General features: G+C 38.6%; 1 protein-coding gene and 1 non-coding gene across 5 annotated transcripts; one reads left to right on the forward strand and one right to left on the reverse strand.

The window, feature by feature from the left end:
* Positions 1-218: 218 nt before the first annotated feature.
* Positions 219-27910, reverse strand: SUMO1 (small ubiquitin like modifier 1). Of its 4 annotated transcripts, none has more exons than XM_055573115.1 (5): positions 27478-27910; positions 14268-14342; positions 9337-9414; positions 7066-7137; positions 219-1032 (listed from the first exon to the last, which is right to left on the reverse strand). In XM_055573115.1, the coding sequence occupies exons 1-5, from the start codon at positions 27859-27861 to the stop codon at positions 964-966; spliced, it is 678 nt and encodes a 225-aa protein (XP_055429090.1). In that variant the 5' UTR covers positions 27862-27910; the 3' UTR covers positions 219-963. The 4 variants fall into 4 exon arrangements, with proteins under 4 accessions (XP_055429090.1, XP_055429092.1, XP_055429094.1 ...); XM_055573117.1 differs by having other exon boundaries at positions 27529-27906; XM_055573119.1 differs by lacking the exon at positions 27478-27910 and adding an exon at positions 24475-24500 and having other exon boundaries at positions 9337-9409.
* On the forward strand, positions 3397-3481 carry LOC129648092 (small nucleolar RNA SNORD103/SNORD85). Its single transcript, XR_008712678.1, has one exon. It is a non-coding gene; the product is annotated as a small nucleolar RNA SNORD103/SNORD85 (small nucleolar RNA).
* Positions 27911-27926: the final 16 nt, after the last annotated feature.

Here is a 27926-nt window from a genome sequence, read left to right on the forward strand (position 1 = left end):
ACTGTGACCTTAATTAAATCCTTAATTCTGAAGGCACTTCAGTAACTTTCAGTGCTTCAAAGTCATGATCATCACCGCACAATCCGTAAAAAAATCTGTACCATGTATGAACAATAATTTCCAGTATGATGCAAAAAAACCTTATGTTTTAAGCATTTTCTTTTTTTCTTTCTGTATAATTAAAAATAAAATAAACATGGGTACAGTTTTTACAAATATTTTGTTTATTTTAATGAAGCTGGTACAGACACTGTCCATTTAAAACCCATATCCCAGGCCAAAAAGTACAAATAAAGTCAAAAAGAGCAGTGTTCTGTTGTATACACTTCTGCATGAATAACTTTAACTGCTAATGAAAATTAGATCTTTTCTGGGATCTTCTGACAAGATTTTTCTTTCATCTTAAAATGCTTTCTCTTCAGTGAAGTCATCTTTGGAGTTAGTCATTATTCTCTGTCATTTTGACTCCAAATGGATATTCCTCTTCTTTTGGTCCAGACCCTCAGATTTTAAAAGTAGCTTCAAGTTAAGGAAAGGTCATTTTTCCACAGTTCTGTTTTCCGAAAAACTTCCATCTCCCACTGAAAGTCATAGTCCAGGAGTGAAGCAATCACATGCTAGAACGTCAGGGCCAATTGGAAAGTCATTAGGAACACTTGCATTAGTTGATCTTATTTATCACAAGCCTGCAAATGCACAGTCCTGGAAAAGGCGGGCTCTCTATGCACACATGTAATTTTTAAAAAGGAGAGAGCGATATGAAGGGGGCTGAGGTTTGATCACCAAAAATCAGCACAATGAAAAGAAACAATAATGAATAATGGGCACTAGAATTCAAATTACCAGATGTTTTAAAGAGATGGGGTGCCAGTTTCAATTATGTTTTGAACACCACATTACAAAAGAACTATTTTTAAAAATAAAAAAGGATTAAGGGGAAAGAAAAAAAAATAAAAAGAATATCTAAACCGTTGAATGACCCCCTGTTTGTTCCTGATAAACTTCAATCACATCTTCTTCCTCCATTCCCAGCTGTAAGAGGAAAGAAAAGTGTTAGTAGTAGAATAAAAAGTACTCTTTTTTTAACTGGCTGCAACTATGTGGCAACTGTGCAAAAAAGATACAAAAATAATCCATAGTTATCCTGTTCTGAAACTAATAATCTTGTTTCCTTTAATCCAAAGAACAGAGAGGTATATTCTTTTCTTCTGATACTATGTCGATATGAAATCATTCATGTTACTTTGCTGAGCCAACTTTACTTCCCAGTTTATTCACCATGTAAAATTTAAGTGTTTCTGAAAAGTACCTTAAAGGAGTTTTAAATCTAATGAAACATGTATAGAATAGTTTAAGTAATAGTTTGATGCCATGTTTTCTAAAAATCATTTTACTTCCAGATGTAATTACTCGATAGAATCTCTTTCTTCTCTTTCAAAAAACCTGACTTCACTTGAAATATATGTGGGTTTTGGCTAGAAAAATACTGTCTAAGGGTTCATTTCTAAGTAGTTTGCTTTGTTATCTACAATTCCTTCTAGAATTTAACTATTATTTTCTTTGATACTGACCACTCTCAATGAAGAGTTATTATACATCTACTTTTGACACTTCAATTCTATAGGCTTGATTTTTCAGGCCAATTCTCAATTCTTACAGAAAAGGGGGGTGAAAAAAAGACCCTTTACAATGCCTTTTACAGAACATTAAGCAAAATATATGCAATTTTTTTTTATATGCGTGAAGTGTCTGGAATGTTTTTCTTAAAGACATTATTAATAATGGTTGCCTCTGAGAAATGGGAATGCAGAGATATCTAGAGTGTATTTTCCATTTTATATACTTTGGTAGTTTGGTTTTTTAATACTTTCATTTTTAACTACAAGCATTCTTTATTTAAAAAATAAAAGTGTACAGAAGGGGGCTGGTGTTGCATAGAAACCCATAGAAGCCTCAATGAGGCTTGTAAAAAACTGAAAATCTGTTGATTCTGGTGTGCAGCCAGGGTTAAAGAACACTGAAATAGGCAGACTGAAAACAAAAATCAGCATTGTTTCCAATGAACTACAGTGAATCACAAAAGCAAATGAAAAATAATAGTTCATATGGACTCTGTGAGAGAGGGAGAGGGTGGGAAGATTTGGGAGAATGGCATTGAAACATGTAAAATATCATGTATGAAACAAGTTGCCAGTCCAGGTTCGATGCACGATACTGGATGCTTGGGGCTGGTGCACTGGGACGACCCAGAGGGATGGAATGGGGAGGGAGGAGGGAGGAGGGTTCAGGATGGGGAACACATGTATACCTGTGGCGGATTCATTTTGATATTTGGCAAAACTAATACAGTTATGTAAAGTTTAAAAATAAAATAAAATTAAAAAAAAAAAGAAAAATAATAGTTCAAAGGAAAGTTCAAGTAATCTCTAATGAGACAAGTTCTATATTTTATACAGGACAATTTTGTGCTGAATTAAAAAATGTGAAAATTAAAATATGCTAAGAAATATAAAAATAAGTGGATTTAGAATTTTTTAAAGTGATTAATTGGTTCTGGTGTCACAGATATCTTGACTGTGATAAAACATGAATGTTAAAATAATTATTAAAGATGCTATTAAAATTTAATTTTAATTGCACACACAGCCTGGTAAACACTGCAAGGACTAGAATTCCGAACAGTACAAGGAACCCTTGAATGGGGAAGGTAGCATATGTCCTTACACTATGGTGAATATGAAACCATCAGCTTTAAGAAGTACACTGTCGGATAAGAGTAAACAAGCAACAGTACAAAGAGGTCACTCCCTAAATACCTACTCTCTCTCACTGCCCCATTATTCTTCTAGAAAGATAAATCTTTTAATGATAGTAAGGGAGGTGTCACTAAAATGTATCAAATAACCTCCTGTGTTGGTGAGATTATGCCAAGCTTTTGTTGTTCAGTCACTAAGTCTGACTCTGCAACCCTGTGGACTGCAACATGCCAGGCCTCCCTATCCCTGTGCCTTAGCCAAGTTAAGACAGGGAAAATATAAAATGAGTTTGGAATATCTTGTGCCAGACAGTAAGGAAGTACTCAATAAAGTAGGTGGTTACTACACCTACAGGGGAAAGTTTGATGAGAAAAAGGATAGTCACATAGTTTCAAAGTATGTGCCCACATATTACTCAATTACAACAGGAAAAATGGTTTAACCACACAGGAAAAAAAAACGATAACTGTTAAACCCAGTGATATACTCCAGATATTACAGCCTGAGAAAGACACATCACCATTTACATAGTAATCCAGACAAACACACATGATCCAAATCTAGTCATGAGTTAACAGAACAGCCCAAATTGAGAGTCTTTCTGGAAAATAACTGGTTTGTACTCTTCAAAATGTAAATGTCTGGCAGTGATGAGCCACTTGCCCTCTCTGAGAACAGAGTTCGGTAATGACAATCTTTACTCTGGACTCAAGTTCTGAGCCAGACGAGGCACCCACCACCTCCAGTTCAAAACAAAACACCATGCTGGTGTTGGCGATGGCAGTTGAAGGCTGGGGAGTCGAGTCCTTAAGCTGTGAGACTCAGATGGGCCTGTCAAGATGCTGGTGAGGGCAGAGGGAATGTTGAAGATGCACAGCAGGTTGGGAGTTCATTCCATTCAGTGCCCAGCACAGGAGGTACAGGGATAAGAAGAGGATGTTGTGTGTAAGTGATTAGAAGCAGGGGTGAGGCTACTAGTTTGTTTTCTCCTAATGTTCAGATCGTTATCAGTTTTAATTTTCCCTGGGGTGTTCCAGGATGAAAATGTGATGACTGAATCTTTCCTTGTTAATTTTCTTGTTTCTTTCGAACATGGAACTTTTCCCCCTCTCTTGACCATAATGCCCACTTACTGAAATCAAGCAGGAAATTTTTATTTCCCAGGTATTTTCCATATCTTTGCCCTCTCCCACCAATATGATACATTGTTGATTTTTTAGATATATATTTTACTGTATTTTTTTGTTTGTTTTCTGATCCAGTGGCTACACTGTAGTAGTTTTTGTCTCCCTTCTCTTCCCTGTGCCCCACCCCACCATTGTTCTTTCTACCCTATATATTCCTGAGTATCTTTTCCTGATCTGGTTTCTCTGGGATTCCTGTTCTGGGTCTAAACTACCTTTTCCAGTACAAATAACTTAGTGTTTTCCATATGTAAGTGTATTTTAGGTGAAATAAATTGATCTCCAGTGGGGAGAGGGGGGATGTAAATGTCATGAAGACAAGGACAGTCTGAAGTTCCAAGTTAAAGATAATTAAAGTGAAAATGAAAGTCGCTCAGTCGTGTCTGACTCTTTGCGACCCCATGGACAATAGCCCACCAGGCTCCTTCCTGTCCATGGGATTCTCCAGGCAAGAATACTGGAGTAAGTTGCCATTCCCTTCTCCAGAGGATCTTCCCAACCCAGAGATCGAACCCAGGTCTCCCGCATTGCAGGAGGATTCTTTACCAGCTGAGTCACCATGTGTTCATACTGAACTGGATCCTACGATGAGGGAGAAAACTTATTATAAAAGGGAAAATTGGGACAAATGACAAAACAGTATTCTAACAGTATTAAGTGTCCTGAATCTTAACAGTACTTGAGTTATATAAAAGAAAATACTTGTTCTTAAGAAATACACACTAAAATATTTAGCAAATGACCATGGTGTATGCAACCTACTCCCAAATGGTTCAGATGATACACATACACACACACACACATATGGTGGGGGGCGGGGGAGGCGAATAATAAAGTACATAAAGTACAGGTAGGAAAATGTTAAAAACTGGTAAATCTAGGTAGAAGAGAGTACAATTTTTTGCACTTATTCTTGCCACTTTTCTGTAATTTGAAAATCATCACAAAATAAAAACTTTTTAATTTAAAAAGATGAAGGGATGTCAAAAGAACAGATGTGCCAACTTGAAGGGATTCCCACTGGCTAATATCTAAAGAACATCACTCATACAAAGTATCTCCCCACAAATTACTTATTAATTACAAAATAACTTGGATAAATTGATACAATGCTACAGTGGATAAAATGATACAATGGATAAAATATCTGGCAGTTACCATCTTAACTAAGTGATCAAAATTAGTATTACCCATAGTAAGACATGGACATCATATACTTCCTAACATCATGCACTTGGAATTTCACAGCTTCATTCAGTGTTGCTCCTACCAAATGTTCAAACCTGAATCTAATCATAAGGAAACAACAAACCCCAACTGAAGGACATTCTTTTTTTTTTAATTCATTTATTTTAATTGGAGGCTAATTACTTTACATGAAGGACAATCTAAAATACAGTTGGCCTGAATTCTTTTTAAAAACGTCAGTGTAATGAATCAGTCAGTCCTAAAGAAATCAACCCTGAATATTCATTGGAAAGACTGATGTTGAAGCTGAAGCTCCAACACTTTGGCCACCTGATGCAAAGAGCTGTTCACTGGAAAAGACCCTGATTCCGGGAAAGACTGAAGGCAGGAGAAGGGGACCTCATAGTTGGATGGCATCATCAACCCAATGGACATGAGTATGAACAAACTCCGGGAGATGGTGAAAGACCGGGAATACTGGTGTGCTGCAGGACTGTTGTGTGCATGGGGAAACAGAGAGTTGGACACAACTTAGCGACTGAACAACAACAGTATAATGAAAAATGAAGACTGAGTAACTGTTTCATATGAAAAGGAAGCTAAGAAGCATGATAACCAGTTAGAATGCATATCCTGGATGAGATCCCAGGTTAAGTTAAAAAAAAAAAAAAGGCAGGTGAGCTATAAAGGACCTTACTGAGACAAATTGCAAAATCAGATTATTTTGACTGTATATTCAATTACAGTATTGTATCAAGGTTAAATCACCTAAATTAGATAATTTAACTGTGACTCTTAGGAGAACAATAACACTGAAATATTGAGAGGTAAAGAGCCATATCACCTGCAAATTAATATCAAATGGTCCACCAGTCGTGATAATCTGTACATACACAGAGAATGATAAATCAAACACAGCACAACGTTAATAAACGAAGAATCTACGAAAAAGGTTATACAGGAGAATATTATACTAGTCTCATCATTCAGTAAGTTTGAAATGTTTTCAAATAAAAAAGCTAATAATAGCCATACATCATTCCCACTATCAGAAATATCAGAAATGTTATTTTGTATTTGGAGGAGGGGAATCTGTATAATTGTAAATACACACACACTCTTTTTCTCACATTTTATGACTTTCAGATATCCGGGGGTAGGAGTGAGAATGAGGGTAGAGAGGGTGGAATATATAAACAGAGAAATAAGACAATATGTTCAATAAAACAAATGAAGGCATAGAAGCATTAAAAAACATAACCCAAAATGACAGAGCCAAAAATATATACTAAGCTTCTGTATTTGGAGAAGGCGATGGGACCCCACTCCAGTACTCTTGCCTGGAAAATCCCATGGACGGAGGAACCTGGTAGGCTGCAGTCTATGGGGTCGCTAAGAGTTGGACACGACTGAGCAACTTCACTTTCACTTTTCACTGTCATGCATTGGAGAAGGAAATGGCCACCCACTCCAAGTTCTGGCCTGGAGAATCCCAGGGATGGGGGAGCCTGGTGGGCTGCTGTCTATGGGGTTGCACAGAGTCGGACACGACTGAAGTGACTTAGCAGCAAGCTTCTATATTAAGTTCTCAAAATGGGCCAAAAGTCAAAATCGAACTCTAAAGGTCACTATCACCATGAAAATGAACCCAAAATCTGCCAAATTTGAGAACCATCTGTCCATCCTTAAAAAGGCATAGTATGTGCCTTATAACAATTTAAGTACTCAATCCCTACTTTTCACCTCTTTTTACTGGCACATTTGAAGGCACTAAAAGGGAAATTCAACCCAAAAGATTGTTTTTCTCTCTGACAAATAATATATCACTTAACTCAGAGAATATTCAAGAAAAGGGCAGTTTAATGGTACCAGTGAACCACATCATTCAATGCAAAATTCAAAATATGTCTTGAATTCAGAGAAGAAATTATACTCACTTCTTTTGGAGTGTGATTATCAGCAATTCTCTGACCTTCAAAGAGAAACCTGAGTGAATTCATGGGAACTCCCTAAAAAGACAGAAAATGTACAAATACAAACCTTATAAGAGATAACAGAAACTTTGATGCACAAAAAGCAAATATGAAAGCTCCAACAGAATGTGTAGAACATAAAACTAGACAGCTAATTCTATCATCATTACCATTAACTGAGTAAAAACTATTTGCTAGGTACTCCTGATACCAAATATTTTATATACAGAATCATAAATTTTTCATCACAACGGTCCTAAAAGGTGAGTATTGTCACCTTATCTTCATTTACAGCTAGAAAATCTAAGGTATAGAGAGGACACACAAGCTGGTCACCCACTGAAGGCCAAATCTGTTCCCAACCCTGTGTATTCTTAACCACTATTCTATATAGTTTCCTCTCAAATCTATAAGCTAACATAAAAATAAAATCAGATATTGGATGAACACCAGCTACCAACTGTACAAGCAAAATTGGTTTTAAACAGACTAAATCATAGAAATTTGGCAAAGCACAGGAGCAAGCCAGATAAACCACAGTAAACCTGTGATGGCATTTATAGCACTTTAAGTATCACAAAAGGCATTAAAATATATTTTTCTAATCACTTATTCCACAAAAATGGCTAAAAGAGAGTAGATGGCTCATTTAAAGAGAAGTAACTTCACTAACAAGTATAAATCAATAATCATTTATTTAGTCCACAAGTATCAGAAAGTTCTGCTCAATAACTAATGTGTTAAGATTTCCGCCATGTTTAAATACTATCCCAAAAACATCATAAAAAACTCAAACAATCTTCCTAATATGTACTACACTTATATATACAAGACTGTGCAAACTTACCCTGGAGGTGGTTTTAAACTTTTTCTTAGTTCCCTGACCAGGGATTGACCAGGGCCCCAGCAGTCAAACTGCAAAGTCCTAAGCACTGAACCACCAGAAAATTCTCTACTTTTAAATTATTTCCAGGGTTATATTAACTAATAAACATAACTGACAAGGACAAAATATTCTTTGATTTTAAATACAAGATCTTTCAAAAAGTGAGTATCTTACACTGCAGTCATAAAAGTTTCTACAGAAGCAAGTCTACAATATCAAAATGGAAAGATGATTCAATCTTTCTTATTGGGTAAGAATTCCATACTTCAGATAAATTAAGTGTCCCACTGCATGTATATCAGCAAATATAAGAAAAAAATTTATCAAGCCTTTTTGAACTGAGTATAGATAGAAACTTTTTCTAAAGACTATAAACTCTAAAGCATAAAAAATTATTCCAACTTGATGTTATATTATCTCCCCTGGCACCGTAGGGCTTCCCTGGTAAGCTCAGCTGGTAAAGAATTCACCTGCAATGCAGGAAACCTGGGTTTGATCCCTGGGTTGGGAAGATCCCCTGGAGGAAGGCATGGCAACCCACTCCAGTATTCTTGCCTGGAGAATTCCGTGGACAGAGGAGCCTGGTGGGCTACAGTCCATGGGGTCATAAAGAGTCAGACACAACTAAGCACAGCACAGCACAGCAATTTCAATTCTGAATCAGTTTAATTTTCACTTTTGCACTGTTTCTCCTCAATAATCAACTCCATTGTCTACAGATGAGGTAAAAGACTACATATTTTCTTTGGAGTTATTGTGAAGAGTAAATGAGAATGTATCTAAGTACCTATTAGCACAGTGCAGTTAATACACGTTCATTTCCAGTTTTAGTTCCCATCAATATTATTACAAATGTGAGCTAGTTGAGCCCCAATTAATAAGACTTTACTGAGCTTAACAATTAACATCAAAAACAGAAACAGGGAATTCCCTGGCAGTTCAGTGGTGAGGACTGAACTTTTACTGCCAAGGGCATAGGTTCGATCCTTGGTCCAGGAATTAGGATCCCACAGGCGATGCAGTACAGCAAAAAAAAAAAAAGTTTATTGGCTCACTTATCCTAACACTGGAGTGGGTAGCCAGTCCCTCCTCCAGGGGATTTTCCTGACCCTGCAGGGATAGAATCTAGGTCTCCTGTCTTGCAGGCAGATTCTCTACTGTCTGAGCCACCAGGGAAGCCCACTGTTTTCCGTATCCCAACACCTAAATGATCTCTTTTTCTTCTTGCAAAGTCCTAAACACTAGACCACCAAAGAATTCCCAAAAGATTACTTTTCTTTTGACAAGCTTTCTTAAAAGAAAAGTTAATGATATATAAAGCACTGAATTTAATACTGCAACATACAGACCTGTCTTTGACAGTATGATTCTTTGAGTTTCTTGAGATGTGTCGTCATTTTCACTTTGAAGTGAATCTCACTGCTATCCTAAGGAGATAAGAGGAAAAGGATTATCACTCTTCATGTAAGTTACTTGCTTTGCCTGAAACAAATTATTTAATTATACATATACTACATACAAACACATACAACTTGTCATCTATATTTTCCCTCCAAAATATTCTTCTTAGCATTCCTAACAGGTTTTATTAAAATAATCATCCTCAAACTTGCTTTATACCCATTTCAAAGCAAGTTTCAGTTCAGTTCAGTTGTTCAGTCGTGTCCAACTCTTTGCGACCCCATGAATTGCAACACACCAGGCCTCCCTGTCCATCACCAACTCCCGGAGTTCACCCTAACCCATGTCCATTGATTCCGTGATGCCATCCAACCATCTCATCTTCTGTCATCCCCTTCTCCTCCTGCCCTCAATCTTTCCCAGCATCAGGGTCTTCTCAAATGAGTCAGCTCTTCACATCAGGTGGCCAAAGTACTGGAGTTTCAGCTTCAGCATCAGTCCTTCCAATGAACACCCAGGACTGATCTCCTTTAGGATGGACTGGTTGGATCTCCTTGCAGTCCAAGGGACTCTCAAGAGTCTTCTCCAACACCACAGTTCAAAAGCATCAATTTTTTGGTGTTCAGCTTTCTTTATAGTCCAACTCTCACACCCATACATGACTACTAGAAAAACCATAGCCTTGACTAGACAGACCTTTGTTGACAGAGTAATGTCTCTGCTTTTTAATATGCAGTCTAGGTTGGTCATAACTTTCCTTCCAAGGAGTAAGCATCAAAACATAATCTATTTTAGGTATTAAAATTAGCAGTATAAGTAAAAGTATATATGTCAAAAATGCATTCCTTCAGAATTGCATACCTATTCTACTTTCAAAATAAAAATCTAAACTATCACAAATTCCCAAAGGCAACTCAGAATAAAAAGTGAAGTGACACTGAAGTGTCATTAAAGATGGTCAAAGCTATAAGAGAGACATATACTGTAAAACAGCAGACTGAGCAATTCTTCCTGAAATAAAAAGTCACCATACAGAGTCTGGTTTCTCTTGCATGAGTAAAATGAATAACCTGAGTCACTCAAATTGAAATATGGGACCACAGATAATTTTCTTCTACTGAGACTGTCAAGTAAACTATCAGGCAACCATCAGAAAAAAATATTGGCACTTGCACACTGTAAAAATTTCAAAGCCAATTCTAATGATTACATAATACATTCACAGATACATATTAGTGGAAGTTGCATGTTTTGTTTATAATTATTAAAAAAAAAAAGGAATTCCCTGGCGGTCAGTCCAATGGTTAGGACTTGGTGCTTTCACTGCCATGACTGGGAATGATCCTGGTTGGGGAACTAAGATCCTGCATGCTGTGTGGTATAGCCAAATTTTCTTTAAAAATAATAATAAATAAATTCTCATCCTGTGGATAATTTCAGGAACAGACAAAACTTCTAGAGCAATACCTCACTCCATCAACTAAAATCATTTCCAGATTAATTAAAGAGCTTGCTGCTGCTACTGCCGCTGCTAAGTCGCTTCAGTCGTGTCCGAGATTCTCTGTGTGACCCCATAGACGGCAGCCCACCAGGCTTCCCCGTCCCTGGGATTCTCCAGGCAAGAACACTGGAGTGGGGTGCCATTTCCTTCTCCAATGCGTGAAAGTGAAAAGTAAAAGTGAAGTCACTCAGTCGTGTCCGACTCTAGCAACCCCATGGACTGCAGCCTACCAGGCTCCTCCGTCCATGGGATTTTCTTGGCAAAAGTACTGGAGTGGGGTGCCATTGCCTTCTCTGATTAATTAATGTTTAATTAATGTTTAAATTAATTAAAACATTAAAAAAATTTTAGTTATCTTCTCCTCTTCTTTGGGAAAGACTTTTTTCCTAATCTTGACATTAGTAAATCCTTACTTTAAAGCAAGATTTTAACTCAGAAGCCATTAAAAAAAAAAAGGAGACTGATAAATCCAACTTAATAAAAACATACACCACCTATAAGTAAGTTACGAGACTCGGAAGAAAATATTCACATGTTAACATATATAGCAGACAAGAAAAAATAAGTAAATATAAAGAATTCCTACAAATTAGTAATTGTTAAAAAGGTAATCTATGGCATAGGAGAAACATACACAAGCATACCTACTTTACTACACTCTGCTTTTTTTTACTTGGCTATGCCAGATCTGTTGTTGTACACAGGATCTTCAGTTGCAGCATATGGGAGCCACAGTTCCCTGACCAAGAAACGAACCTGTGCCCCCTGCACTGGGAGCAGAGTCCTAGCCATTGGACCACCAAGGAAGTCCCTGTGCTGTCTTTATTGAATTTTGCAGGTACTGCGTTTTTTTACAAACTTTTTGTTTGTTTTACAAACTTTTTGAAAGTTTGTAACAAACTTGCATTCAGCAAGTCTACCCACACTATTTTTCCAATGGTGTTTGCTCATTTCAGGTCTCTGTGTCACAGTTTGGTAATCAGTAATTTGGTAATTCTCTCAGTAATTCAAATCCTACCCCAACAAAAAAAGCTCACTGAAGGCTCAGATGATGGTTAGTACTTTTGAGCAATAAAGTATTTTTTAATTAAGGTGTGTACATTGTTTTTTTTTCCAGACATAACACTATTATACACTTAAACCACATTATAGAGTAAACATAAGTTTCATATGCACTGGGAAACAAAAGATCCAAGTGATTCACTTTACTGCAGTGGTCTGGAACCAAATCCTCAATATTTCTGAAGTATGCCTACAAATCAATGGAATAAAATTGAAAGTCCAGAAATAAATTCATATATATCTACGGTCAACTGATTTTGACAAAGATGCCAAGCAATTCAATGGGAAAAGAACAGAACTTTCAATTAGTGTTCTAGGAAAAACAGATAGCCATATGCAAAAGAAGTTAGACTCTCCTTCATACCCATACTAAAAGCATGCAAAAAGTACTCAAAATGATCAAAAACTTAATGTAAGAGCTAAAACCATAAAAACTTTAAAAGAATCTATAGGTGTGAATTTCTGTGACCCTGATTGAGGTAATAGTTTCTTATATATGACACTAAAGTGAAAGTGAAGTCGCTCCGTCGTGTCTGACTCTTTGCGACCCCATGTACTGTAGCCTACCAGGCTCCTCTGTCCACGGGATTTTCCAGGCAATAGTACTGGAGTAGATTGCCATTTCCTTCTCCAGGGGATCTTCCTGACCCAGGGATCGAACCCAGGTCTCCTGCATTGTAGACTGACGCTTAACCGTCTGAGCCACCAGGGAAGTCCCATATATGACACTAAAATCACAGCAAAAAAAGAAAAAAATAGGGATTTCCTTGGTGGTCCAGTGGTTAACAACCTGCCTGCCAATGCAGGAGACACAGGTTTGATCTCTGGTCTGGGGAGATTCCACATGCCAAGGAGCAACCCAGCCCGTGTGCTGCAACTATTGAGCCTGTGCTCTTATAGAGCCAGGGAACTACTGAGCCCGAGTGCCCAGAGCCCATGCTCCACAACAAGAGAAGTCACTGCAACGAGAAGCCCATGTACCACATAGAGAGGTCCCCACTCACTGCAACTAGAGACAGCCTGTGCAAAGAACAAAGACCCAGCACAGCCAAGAAGTTTTTAAAAAGATACATTCAATTCACTGAAATCAAAAACTGTTGGTGCACAGGACACAACCCAGAAAGTGAAAAGACAACCCAAAGATGGGAGAAAACATCTGCAAACCATCTAACTGATAAGGATCTGATAACCAAAATACATGTGAAAAGTTATTACAACTCAAAAATAAAGACAAATAATCCAATCTAAAAATGGACAAAAGATCTGAATAGACACATTTCTCCAAAGATGTGCAAATGGCCAATAAGAACAGGAAAAGATATCCATCATTAACCATCAGGGAAATACAAATCAAAAACACAATGAGATACCACTTCACACTCACTAGGATGACTATATATATTTAAAAAAAAAAAAAAAGAACAACAAATACTGGATGAAATGTAAAATAATAAACCTTCATTTATTGTTGGTAAGAATAATGTATAAAATGGTGCAGCCACTGCTAAAAGCTGTTTGAAGGCTCCTAGACAAAGTTACTACTATACTAGACCCAACAATTGCACTCCTACATATATAGAGAATTGAAAACATATCCACACAAAAATTATAATGAATATTCAAAGCAATATCATCATACTGGCCCAAAACTAAAAGATTGGTATAATAATACCCCATGTTTCAGAGAATGTGGGAAAATGTACTCTCACACTTCCATGGTGAGAGTGCACCAGTTCTTCTGTCCCTTAAAAAAACAACTATGAAGATTCATTCCTCCACTAATTTCCAGCTAACCTTTATTATCTATTAGCACCTCAAACGGAGAAGGAAATGGCAACCCACTCCAGTGTTCTTGCCTGGAGAAGCCCAGGGACAGGGGAGCCTGGTGGGCTACCGTCTATGAGGTCGCACAGAGTCCGACACAACTGAAGCGACTTAGCAGCAGCATCTCAAAAAGGGTCAATAAGATAAAGATCCGAGTCTGGAGAAATCAGGTGCCAACAGAGAGAAAGGATCAGGAAAAGGCCTGAGGGGCTCTTTTGTGTAAGGCCTCTAGCGTTATCACTTAATAGTAGTCACTGTATTTGCCACTGAAGTATGCTAAACAAGAAAAAGTTCTACTAGAAGAAATTAAAGTGATAAGTTGCCTAGTGGAGCAATTTAAAAATACAGTATCACCCTCTCCTACCTCTAACAGATGCACATACAGTAAATGAAACTCCACTTTTCAACAACTTGCCTTAGTTGAATCATTTTTTCTGTTTCAGAAATCATTCACACATTCCAGAGTCAAAGGAGAAAAATAATGAAACTCACCTGTCCAATGACTTTGAGTTTAATATACTCTCCTTCCTTCTTATCCCCCAAGTCCTCGGTTGAAGGTTTTGCTTCCTGAAAGTACATATAAATATAAAAGTTTCTATGTGCTATTTTAATTACTCATCCATTACTTTGACTTAGGGTACAAAATTTGCAACTAAAAATACAGCAAGCATTTATTTTCTCTGCCAGTCAATCAAGCAAAAAAGGTTCTAAGTCAATTACTCTCTCAAACAACAGTTTACTAAAAATCATGAAAGAAGTCTCTTTTATTATAATCCTACAGTAAAGGTTCTAAAACTTCACCGTGCATCAGAATCACTGGAAGGACTTGTTAAAAAGGCGGCTGGGTCTCACACCCAGCTTTTTATTCGGTAGGTCTCGGGTAGGTCTGTAATATGCACTTCTGACTAATTACCAGGCAATACTAATGCTTCTAGGCAAAGGAACAACCTGGAAACCATTATCTTACAGTCAACTACTACCAGTCAGAGGAAGCTCATCTTCCAGGAATCCTTGACCAAACATTTTGAATCCAAGGTTATTTTCTTACAACCTAGTGGGAAAAATTAACTACTCCAATTACAAAACTGTACTAAGAAATATAAATTAATCATATTAACATAAGCAAAGTCTTTTTAGGAAGGAAAATCAAACAGCAAAGTATTGGCTTAATGTACTCGAGTCAAAACAAATCATTTTATATCAGTTATTATTTTAGACTATCTGAAGCAGTATATCCAATTTCAAAAGATTAGGCTTGGGTGAAAAAAAATTAGAATTAAACTGGAACAAGAAAAAAGCCCAAGCAGGGTAAGTAGTAATAGGAAAGAGCAAACAAAATTGGAAGACAGAAGGAAAGAGTATAACCCTCTTACAAATTATACCATAAGAAAATGAAGCTAGAATAAACTAGTTGAAACAACTTTGCCATGAAGTATTAAGAAAGGTAAGCCATTTTTAGTAAAAGGGTAGCTTGGTAAACTTCACTCAATGGTGTGATAAAAGTAGCTTTCCCATGCACTTGACCTTAGTTTGGCAACCATATTATTCACTTATTTAAATATATACTTCTTTATTATTCATAGTAATTTCAAGCTGTTAATCTACTCTTGGTAAGAACAGTTATTGTTTAGCTGCTAAGTCATGTCTGACTCTTTGCAAACCCATGGACTGTGGCCCTCCAGGTTCCTCTTCCCATGAGATTTTCCAGACAAGAATACTGGAGTGGGTTGCCATTTCCTTCTCCAGATCTTCTTCATCCAGAGATCGAACCCGAGTCTCCTGCATTGACAGGTGGATTCTTTACCACTAAGCCCCAGGGAAGCCCTTTGGTAAGAATACAACCAACTTACTTAAGAGTATATAATAAGAATTTTGTATACTTAAGAACATACAATCAGAATATTGTACATTCTTAACAATTTAATATACTTCTGTAATTCAGAAGTAACAGGGCCATTACCTGTTTATTCATGCCAGTAACTGAAAACTAACAAACTCTTTAACATTCAAAATTTAACAAAATATATTAAACTAGAAGTAGCTTTTAAATTTACGATACAGGCTAGAGTCCAGGGAAATGCTTAGATAACAGAACTGACTTCATTAGTATGAATTCTTGCCTGTTTATCATTCTGCAGTACTTTCAACATTTGCTTACTACTGCATTTTATGGCAGCTGGCAAAATTAACCTTCTTTAGTGAGACAGTATTTCACCTGAAAACTAGAAGACTGTCTTCAAACAGTCTCACAACCACATTTCTCTGAATTTATATTCAAAGTAAACAATTCCTTCTTCCTTTAAGTACTGAGAGAGGACAAGGACAATTTATTCCATGCAGTGAAAGGCAATAAAGAGCAAAGAAGCCCTGAGTCCTCTTTAACTGAGAGAAGGTGTCTTAAGAAGTTTCATCTGAGTTTCCACAAGGAAGAAAACATCCCCCTCCAAGAGGATCAGCAATACATCAGCACAATGGGACTGACTGTGCTCCAGTGTTTCCTAGACAGAGGATACTCAGAACATAAGAGTTCTTCCCTCTTCTCCAATCCATCCTCCACGCTGCTTCAGAACCCTTTCCAAAGCACAGCTTCTCTGACTGGTTTGTTTTCGTGCACTCAGTCGTGTCCAACTCTTTACGACCCCCTTGGATTGTATGTAGCCCACCAGGCTCCTCTGTCCATGGGATTCTGCAGGCAAGAATACTGGAGTAGGTTGCCATTTCCTTCTCCAGGGGTTCTTCCCGATCCAGGAATCGAACCTGCGTCTCTTGTGTCTCCTATATTGCCAGGCAGGTTCTTTACCATTAGCGCCACCTGGGAAGCCCCTCTCTGACTGTATAACTACCCCTATCAGAAAGCATTAATAGCTCCCAGTACTTTAAGGCCTAGAAACAAAGTCCACAACACGGCATTCAGTTCCTCCAGTACCAACCTTAACTCCCATTTTTCTCTCACCACTTTCTTTACAGCCCAAGGATTTGGTTAAATTCGACTTGTGCTATTCCCTGAACATGTCTATAAACTTCCTTCCATCTTCAGCCCTTTGCTGTCCTTGTTTCCTTTACCTGTAATACACATCTTCCCTTTACCATAACCTCTCTTGAAGTCATCTCACGGAAATCCATCATCTGAAGTCCAGTATGTAAAGAACTCTTCTGGGAACCACATCTCCCCTCAACTTTCCAACTGGGATTAATATTTTCCTTTAATGCTCCTATTGGCAGTGTATTCATATCCTTTAAAAGACATTTATTCTCTATTTAAAAACATTCTCCCTTTACTATCATCTCAAGTTGTACTCATACTTTTCTTCAGATTTCTTTTAAGTTCAGTTCAGTAGCTCAGTCGTGTCCAACCCCGCGAACCCCATGAACCGCAGCACACCAGGCCTCCCTGTCCGTCACCAACTCCCGGAGTCCACCCAAACCCATGTCCATTGAGTCGGTGATGCCATCCAACCATCTCATCCTCTGTCGTCCCTTTCTCCTCCTGCCCTCAATCTTTCCCAGCATCAGGGTCTTTTCCAATGAGTCAGCTCTTCGCATCAGGTGGCCAAAGTACTGGAGTTTCAGCTTCAACATCAGTCCCTCCTATGAACACCCAGGACTGATCTCCTTTAGGATGGACTGGTTGGATCTCCTTGCAGTCCAAGGGACTCTCAAGAGTCTTCTCCAACACCACAGTTCAAAAGCATCAATTCTTCGGTGCTCAGCTTTCTTTATAGTCCAAACCTCACATCCATACATGACTACTGGAAAAACCATAGCCTTGACTAGACGGACCTTTGTTGGCAAAGTAATGTCTCTGCTTTTTAATGTGCTGTCTAGGTTGGTTATAACTTTCCTTCCAAGGAGCAAGCATCTTTTAATTTCATGGCTGCAATCACCATATGCAGTGATTTTGGAGCCCAGAAAAATAAACTCAGCCACTGTTTCCACTGTTTCCCCATCAGCATTTGCTATTTCCACTTTTACTCTCAACTCACTGCCATCAGGTTTATATAATACCCCACCATTCCAATTGACACTTCTTTCACCAAGGTTACCAGTTCAACTTCTTACTGCTAAACCCAAAGGACAATCTAAAGTCTTATCTTTAAACAATAGACACTGATGACTCCTTCAAACTCTCTACCTTTGGCCTCTAAGATTCTATGTCCCCTCATCTTGACCACTTCCTTAAATGCTGGTGCTCCTCTGGGTCCTAAGTCTTTAAGCTTCTTTTTCTTCATCTTCCTGGGTGACCTACAATTCCAACTCTCTCTCAGATACTAACCATTCTCAATAACCTGACCACTTTTCTGAGTTTCACTCAATTTATCCAAGAGCTTGAACATTTATCTCCACTCTGGATGTCTCCATGGGTAGCTCAACTTAAAACTGAGTGCATTACTTCTAGCTCCTCTTCCTGAAAACCAAAACCCAAAAAAGACTACAACTCCTCCTGGATTCCCAATTACAATAAATGTTTGACACACACTCAACTGCACACAACAGAAATTCAGTAGTCATCATTGGCTATCTTCCTCTCCTAAATCTCATACTTAATAATTCACCATTCTGACAACTATATCTCTTAGTGATTCTCATTCTCTATCCCACTGCCTTATTTCAGGCCGTCACTGTTGCTCCTTAGCAATACCACAATGGTGTAACAGATGCCCCAAGTCTAGCTCCCTCCAATTAATTCTTCCTAACTACAACCAGAGCCATTTCTCTAAAACGCAATCTGATCTGCCCAGAGTCTTCAGGATTAAGTTCAAACTCCTTAGCTGACACATACTGGTCCTCCATGTGCTGGTCCCTGCCTAGCAAGCAAGCCTTATTCTCCTACCTCTTTTGCTAATAATATTCTTTGCTCCAGCCAAACTGAACTATCTACAACTCCTTAACCATGGCACTCTCTACCTTATCTCCACTATCCCTGCACCTGTTACTCACCTCTGCTTAGTATGCCCTTTCTTACCCTATTCCCCTTTTAAGACCACTTAAGCATCACTTCTACAAAATCATTTCCCTGATCACCCTCTTAAATGTTCTCATACTGCTTACTTTAATTTTATTATAACCACATGTCTGCATATCTGTGTTTCCCACAAGATTGAGTTCCTTATCGACATGCCTTATTCTTTGTATTTCTGGTCAAGTACAGTGCCTAGTATTTTAAGGATACTCAATATGCTTATTAAATTAACATTTTCTGTGACAGTTTTGTGTGTCTTGACTTTCCTACAAGTTTACAAGGAGGAGGTCCACATTTTCACCAGGCAATTCTTTAATACTGGTTGAATTAAGCTGACAGCACTATCATCTGAATTATACCACAAAATCTTACTAGTGTTTCATACTTCTACCGTACACAACAGTCAATACAAACAAAATCCTTTCAGCATTCACTTCAATTTCACAAAACATGTGAACACTAGAATTTGAAATTTCCAAGAATACTGCCACTTTCCTTAGTCACTCCATTTTGACAATCTTTTCCCAACTCTGAAGCACAAGAGCAATGCCATCTGTACCCACTTCTTTAATAGCCTCATGCTTGCCCAATGCAGTCATCTAGCTTTTCATGTGCTTTTTTCCTTCAACAAACTAGTCTGGAAAATGAGAAGATCTTGTACAGAAAAAGGCCAAAGTTTGTCTCTAGCAATCTCAGTGTCTTTTGTATGCCTTCTTTCCTTCTCTCCCCTGTTTAAAAAAAAAAAGAAGCTGCCAATACAGAATGGTATGGCACACTAGTCACAAAACACTGAAAGCATTCAGCACTAGACGCAGAACAGTAGGTCATCAGAGAAAAGAGAATCCCAGAGAGGGCTGGCTTATTAGGCTGGGAAGGTTACACAGCCCCAGAGCAGAAGAAACTGGTAATGTAAAGAAAAGTAAAGGAACATACAAGATCAAAGGCAAGAACTGGAAATCTCTAAATTTTCAGGTCTGTGTCATCTAGAGATTGAATCATGGTAACCAGAATGGTAGAAAAGAATTTATCAGACACCAGGCACTATCAACTCTTCTTACCAAGATATATATGTAACAGCCTAGAAATAGAAGATGGCTGGATCTGAAAAGAAGAACAAGACAGGAAAGGACACAAAACACAACAATCCTCATTTACAAATGCACAGAATTCAAGAAAAGAATTTTATTGTGCCATTTCAAAGTCAAAAGAACAAAAATTTTGCTAAAAATCTCTATGACAATCCGTATGTTGACAATTCGATCACAGGGTAAGAGCACCACACTTAACTACTCCCAGCCTGAAACTGACCCTTCCAATTGTACAAGGATTGTTCATTCTTTTGAAAGAGGGGGGATTCTGGGGAAAACCAAAAATAAAAGATTGCATTTACTCTTATTTGACGACATTAGAAAATTTTCTGGTTATGTTAAAAGAAAAAAAGTCACATATTGAGTGACTTCCCTGGCAGTCCAGTGGTTAAGAATCCAAGCTCCCAATGCAGAGGGCACAGGTTTGATCACTATTCCAGAAACTAAGATCTCACATGGCATGGCCAAAAAAATAAAGCAAATCTCTGTTAAAGATATATATTGAAATATCTGTGGATGAAATAATACAATGTCTGGGACTAGTTTCAAAAGATGTTATGAAGTGGTGTGGGGTCATGTAGATAAGATAGGTCAAGAGATGAGTATATGGGTATAATTATATATACACTAAATTTGTCCATAATAAATCACTTAAAATACCTTCAAAGTTTCCAAAATTTCTGTAACTGTAGTTCTTACTATATGTCCGTTTATTTCATTTTATTTCCTAATAAAGAAAGCTCAACAAAGGATTAAACTGGATGATTCTAATAATTATATCCATTGTTAAAAGATACAAAAACCCAAATTACAATAAAGTCATCTCCCTCATACTTCAGTAGATTTACCACAATTCTAAAAGGACACACTTATATAGTTTCAGCTCGTGCTACCTATGTGCAAACTTAGGGAGACACTACTAGACATTTGGAATAAAACTGACCAGACTTAGCTCCATAACTTGGAGGTTTATGTCAACCTGTCAAGACACTGGAACTTCTGAAAATTTACATTCAACCCTACAATTGCAGTTTAACACCAGACAAACACAGACAACTTCTCAAGAACTACAAATTATAACTGAAAATTCCACTGGTTGTATAACCCCTACTCTCTGCAGCCATACTGTGGACCTATGCAAACCAGAACAAACTGGCTCCACTGTATCCAGAAGTACAGCATGCAAATGTAGAGGTATGGCAGACATTGTTAATTACCTATCCAATATCCATGTCCCCCTTCTTCCTAAATTTGCCGGCAGGGGGTGGGTGGGGGGAATTCTAAGCTTCTCTCATGGCCACGTGATGTGGTGCTGGCCATGGAAATATAAAGTGACAGATATACTTTTTCCTGGTATATACTTTTTGGCATACTTTTTCTCTTTTCTCCATTCCTTTCTCCTGCCTGGAACAAAGAAACAAAGTAATCTTGCCCAAAAAGAGACTATCTTTTCAGTGAAGACATCTGCTAAGGAGAAAGGAGTAAGAAGGCATAGTGGAACTGTCTGACCATCCCTGACTTGTTTCATTATAAAAACAAATTGCATACTTGTTTAACCTACTACATATCAGATTTTCTGTTATTTAGTCCAGAAGCAATCCGAATTGACATAGGAGGTGGTCTAAATAGGAAGCATTTGGCTTATGTTAAAAAACAGCTTCTAGAAAACCACCTCAGTGTGTATCGAATTGCAGAAGAGATAAGTAAATTGTGGTATAGTCACACAATGGAATGCAACATAGTAATGAGATTTAACAACAAACTATACACAATAATACAGACAAATTTCCAAACAATGCTGAGCAAAAGAAGCCATACACAGAACCACATACTGTATGATTGCACTTAGGGGAGGAAATGGCAACCCACTCCATTATTCTTGCCTGTGAAATCCCACAGATAGAGAAGCTTGGTGGGCCATAGTCCATAGGGTCACAAACAGTTGGACATGACAGAGAAACATACACACACTCAGACACAAGCACACAGTCAGGACAGTCATTCTTAATATGGGTGCGGGCTGCACAGATGTGATCAGTTTGTGAAAATTTAGCAAACTGTACATTTATGTACATTTTTTCATATATGTATTAATCTTCAGTAAAACCTTTCAAAATATCTGGCCTTAGCTATTGAGAACAGTGGGTCTAGCAAATGGAACTCCACCCTAGCTTCCTTCAGGTCTTTTCCTTCAGATTCTCACTAGCTCAGTAAAGGCAATCAAATACAAAAAGAATGGTCAAAATATAAAAGAATAACAATTACAACACATCTTTAAATAAACTTAAATCATGTTGTAGGAATTTCAAAATAATTTAAACTCTAAGACTAAGTATTCAATAATAGGATCTGTGTGACCTTACCCACATGACTTTTCTAAAGTAGAGTATCAGAGAATTAATTACCAAAAAGAAAAAAACACAATTTCAATAAATTCAAAAATGAGATACCAAACATGATGCTGAGAAAATTATCTGTGGGGAATTCCCTGGCGGTCCAGTGGTTAGGACTTGACGTTTCCACTGTCCTGGGCCCGGGCTCAATCCCCTACTGCCTTACTCAGGGAACTAAGATCCTGCAAACCACTGGGGATTATTATTATCCATAACAATCCCAATGTCCTGGAAGAAGCAAATGATTCAACTTTGGAGATAAAGTTACTAGTTCTATTGCTAATAGAAGTAAAAACCAAGAAGGTATGCAAACATCATAAAAGGAAAACTACCGCGTGACAATCAATCCTTCGTCAATAACAAAACATAAAGGGAATTGAAAGAGGAAGAGGAAAACACCTGCTGGTTCACATTTTTGAGACAACCTTCCAGTTCTGGGGCTTAGAATGGTGCCTGGAACATACTGACATTCAATAAATGCTTGTTAAATCAATGACTCTTACACTCACTCCTTTAAAAACTTTTACTAAGTATTCAGTCATTGCTGGCACTTCAGAAAAAAAGGGTGAGTAAAGCCTGATTTCTGACCCTGGAAAGCAAACAATGTAATGGAGAAAGGTACTTAAATAATTGTAACACTATATATAAAAGCTATAATATACAATACTATTCTAATTGATATGGGAGGAGGCTAATGAGAATCAAGAGATATTTGACAACTGCTTTAGTTTTGAAATCTGAACTACTCCACTAACACTCATAAGTACTCTAACCATAATAATCATACTCAGTTTTTAAAATACTATTAAGTAATGTTCACATTTTATTTGAAATGTTTTATTATAATCAATGTTTGCAACATCTATTAGCAGCACTTCATGTATCTATCTGTCAGAGAGAAGACAGAATATATCATTCCTCTCCTGGGGCATGGAATACTTTGTATCAGTTCAGTTCAGTCGAGTCCCACTCTTTGTGACGCCATGAATTGCAAGCACACCAGGCCTCCCTGTCCATCACCAACTCCCGGAATTCACCCAAACTCACGTCCATCGAGTTGGTGATGCATACGTATCAGTAACTAAATGCTCAAGTCATAGCATCAGTGTAACATATTTATTCTACGAGGTAAGTAGTATACATAATTATGAACTTCAATATACACCTAGTTTATCATATTCTTCTGCCATCTCAGGCTAACAGGAAGATCAGCGAACACCAAAAACAGGGGGATATACATAATGCTGCAGGGAATGATGGTATCCTAACAAAAGAAATATAGCTAGTGTGGTAGATTAAAGATAACTGCAAATTCTTTGTTACTCTTCCCATTAAGAATTGGAATCTAGATGTCTTTTCCTTGGTGACTATAGTTAATAATACTGTATTGTATATTTGAAAGTTGCTGAGAATAGCTCTTAACACAAGAAAAATTTGTAACTGTGTGTGTTGATGGATGTTAACTAGACCTATCCTGGGGATCATTTCACAATATATGCAAATAGTTACAATGTAATATCTGAAACTAATATGTCAATTGTCTCTACGATGAAATAAATAAATGCCTTTCCCTGGAATTTGAGTTGAACTTAGTGATTTGCCTAACAAACAATGCAAAAGTGACTTCCAAAGTTAGGTTCTAGGAGGCTTGGGGTTTCTACCCAAGGTTCTCTGGAACACTATCTTGTGAGCCCTGAGCTGCCTACGTCTGAATATCCTGGGGTCCCTGTGCTGAAGCGAATACATGACAAGACCACTCAGCGAGGCCTTGAGACTATATGAAGAAGCCATTCATTACAGCCCACAGCCCCCTGAGTAATCCCAGCAGAGGCCCCACACGTCAAGGAGCAGTGATGAGCCCAAACCACAGAGCCCTGCCAAAATTGAGATTTATGAGCAAAACAAGACTGCTGTTTTAAGCCATTATGTTTTGAAGTAGTTTGTTAGGTACCAACAGATAGCCGAAATTACATAAGGTTTCCAAATCCTTGACTAAAGATAAAAGGAGCTCAATCAATCAGTATCTGTCTCCCTCTCCACCCCTCCTCTCTCTGAGGTTGGGATGGAGACAGTAAACCTACAACAGATTCAGTTTGCATTTGAACCAAACCAGTCATCCAATTACTACAAATTTAACAGACCTAAACTGAAAAGCTGAAGTCCATGCTGTCTTTCATGACTTGAGTATGGAAAAGAAACACTATAAATGTGAATACAGGGAAGAAAGAAGGAAAAATATTTGTACAAATTATCCTTACCAGTTTGACATTGGCATCTGGGTCTATATATTGTGCTCAGTTTTGCTGCAAGGTGAAATCAGGCTAAAAGTAAGCACACCATTGGATCTCTATTATTGGTTAAAGGCTAGTCCTTAAACTTTTTGAGGGATCATGTACCCCTAATGAAAGCTATGGATCCTTTCTCCCTAAACAAATACACATGCAAAAAAAACACAGATTGCCATAAAATTTCAGTGGATTTTCAGCCCTGAGGATTCATGATCCTCAGGTTCAGAATCTGTATTAGAGGATTATTCAAAAACGGTCCACTGGGCAATGCTAGCATTGTTAGAATTATGAGAAATTATTTCACTCAAATTCCAAAAATAATCATTTTCTATTAATCAATGCAGAATCCAGCAATTCAAGTCTTGCATGACTTTAACATCCACCTATTTTAACTTGAAATTATTGCTCAATTCCAGTTATCTTCAGCACAGACAAAAAACCCTCGGAGAGGTGCCTCAGAATATATGTCATTCTAAAACAACTTGGTTGATATTAAGACTGTCTTCTGGGGACTGTGGTCCAGTCTCATGCTACTGGTATGGCGCAGGAGTAACTTGGGATTCTCACTCATAAGCTTCATCAGGGTAAGAGTTCCACTTCTTATCTCTTTAAATCCCTAGCACTACAACACTAAAATTGTACTGGCTCCTGATTATTAATAATGATATTGGTTGATCAGCATAGAGCAACAGTTCTGAAACTTTATAGTCTCAGGATTCCTCTTAAAAATCCTTTAGAACTCCATAAAGCTTCTGTTAGGTTGGTTGTACCTATTGCAGTTTATCTGAAGTATGTTTTATAAACACATAATTAATTTTAGGATAATAAATCACACGGATACTTATGAAAAGTATTTGAATAGTAACAATATGAAACACCTGTAAGGATATGATGATACCCTCATTAAATGGTACTGTATATATAAAAACAATTTCTTAAAAGTAGCAATAAAGCATCAATCTTAAAAAAACATTTTTTTAAAAACAAAATTAGTAAGAAAAGTGGCACTGGTTTGCATTTTTTACAAATCTCTTCAATGTCTGGCTTAATAGAAAGCAGCTGAATTTCCACATCTGCCTCTATGTTTCAATCTGTTGTGATATCCCAGGTCATGTCAATCTTTAGAAAACCCCATGAAAGAATGAGAGTGAAAAAGACAATGTCCCAGCATTATTGTGAAAATAGTTTTGGCTACCTGTTAGTGTCCTAGGTCCTTTATTTCTTCAAGTTTCTCTTAAATAGCTGGAATTGAAACTGGAGCAATAAATTCTACAATTCACTTTATAATTCCTTCTGTACACTGCTCTTTCCTCAGACTACATAGTAAATTTCAACATACTTCCCAGCCACTTCTGAGCATCAAAATAAAAGGCTGATGAAATAAAGCATTTACACCTTTCTTTCCTCCCTGGAAATCAAGTAAACAACTACCTAGGGAGATAGTTATAACTCTGTTCCCGTATCAATTTGGGAGTTAATCTAGACTGTTAGTAACAAGATCCACTCAAAACTAATCTAGATTATGGTTTAACCTTATAAATGTACGTTTTGTGCAACAGTAAAAACGCACAAAAGCCTCACTTGCTCTCACCAAGTGGCACAAAACTGAACTGGGTTAAAAGCCAAGGGAATAGTGTGTTAAATTTAAAAGTTCAAGTACACTGTGGAGTTGAATGAGAAACAGTTTTCTAAATAACTATCATTAAACAAGCAAAAGGTTTAAAAATACTTTAAAAAGTCAAAGTCATCTAAGCAAACAAAACGAAGGCCAAAAACCTTATAAAGTAAAAACTAGCCATAAACATTTTGTTGTTGTTTAGTCGCTTAGTCGTGTAGGACTTTACAACCCCATGAACTATAGCCCTCCAGGCTCCTCTGTCCATGGGATTTCTCCGGCAAGAATACTGGAGTGGGTTGCCATTTTCTCCTTCAGGGGATCTTCCCGACCCAGGGCTCGAACCCGCATCTCCTGCATTGGCAGGCTGATTCTTTACGCTGAGCCACCAGCAAAGCCCATCAGCCACAAACAAGGTTAACTAGAAATGAATGAGGAAGAAAAACTCACCACGGAAAATCGAACACTCCTGATTGAATGCAAATCCCAAGTAAATTCCTGCTAATAACACTGAGATGGAGCACTCTGCTATAACACGAAGCTTTCTGCAAATGTTCTGCAACTGCTTCATGCACACGAAGTTTTCCTATCCTTTTCCTCAAAGGTTATCAGTCATCTTCAAATTAACTCCCAGATGAAATGCTTTCTGTAGCTCCAGCAGTTTCGTTCTACTTTGTTTCTTGGTTATTCTGAGTGCTCTCTTCCAACTGGAGAGCTACTGAACCAATCCCGAGTGAGAAATGGGAAAGTACAAGGAAAGAGGCGACAGCTCTGCACCCCCACACGGAGAAACACTCAGAGCAGAGCAGCGGCGGCCTAGCTGCAATCCAAATGGAAAGCGGAGCTTTCGAGGTTCTCAGCAACACGAGACAATGTCTCCCTCTCTCCGTCCCCACGTCCCACTTCGCGACTATCTAAAGACCAAGAATCAAGGAGTGGAGTCCACCCGCTTTTCAGGGCCACAGAGCCTCCGGGGCAGGGATTCTCTCCCGTTACATAACTGGGGCCTAGGGCCCTGCTTCTGCAGTGAGTTCTCCGGAGAGGCAGGCGGGCGGAATCCTCAGCGACCCTCTTGGGAAAGTGGAAGGAAGCTGGGCTCTGCACCTGGTCCGCCCCGGAGAAAAGACGGGGACGAATAGAGGGAGGCCGCGACCAGAGGCGCTGGGGCACAGGGGGTGATGAGCCAGCTCGGAGAGGGTCAGGGTGGCTCCTAGAGGCCCGCGACAGGCCCGGGCGTCTCCTGCCCTAGGCTACTCCCCTCCCTCTTCAGCCCAGTCCCCACCGGCCGCCCCCTCCCCCATTCCGCGCTCCCCTCCCCCGCGCCTCCATCCCCGGCCCCAGACGATCAGCAGGCGGACCTGCAGAGTAAGGCCTTGGCCACCGCTATCGGATGGCTCCCAGCCTGGTACCTGGTCAGACATGGTGACGGTGGTTTCCCCCGGGGTCTCCGCACACCAGCAGCCTCGGGTAGGTAGAACCTCGCTCCGGGGTTTACAAATCCGTCTCTCTACCCGACAGCACAACACCGCGGCTGGAGGGACTTCCGCTACGCCTTGCGTCACTTCCGATACGCGCAGTGAGGACGGAGAGGGGAAAGAGGAAAGGCGACGCGGGAAAACTAGTGGGGGACGGCGGGGCTCCCCGGAGGCTGGAGGACTGAGAGCGGGCTTTACTTGTGGTCGCACAGATGAATTAATCACCGCAGCACCGAGATAGGCCTTGTGCCTCGGGCCCGAGTCCATCCCCTGAGGAAAAGTTTCCGGCGTCCAGTCTCTGTTTGGAACCCTACTGACAGGCCAGCCTCCTC

The sequence above is a fragment of the Bubalus kerabau genome, chromosome 3 (assembly GCF_029407905.1).
Source record: "Bubalus kerabau isolate K-KA32 ecotype Philippines breed swamp buffalo chromosome 3, PCC_UOA_SB_1v2, whole genome shotgun sequence".
Classification (NCBI taxonomy): domain Eukaryota; kingdom Metazoa; phylum Chordata; class Mammalia; order Artiodactyla; family Bovidae; genus Bubalus; species Bubalus kerabau.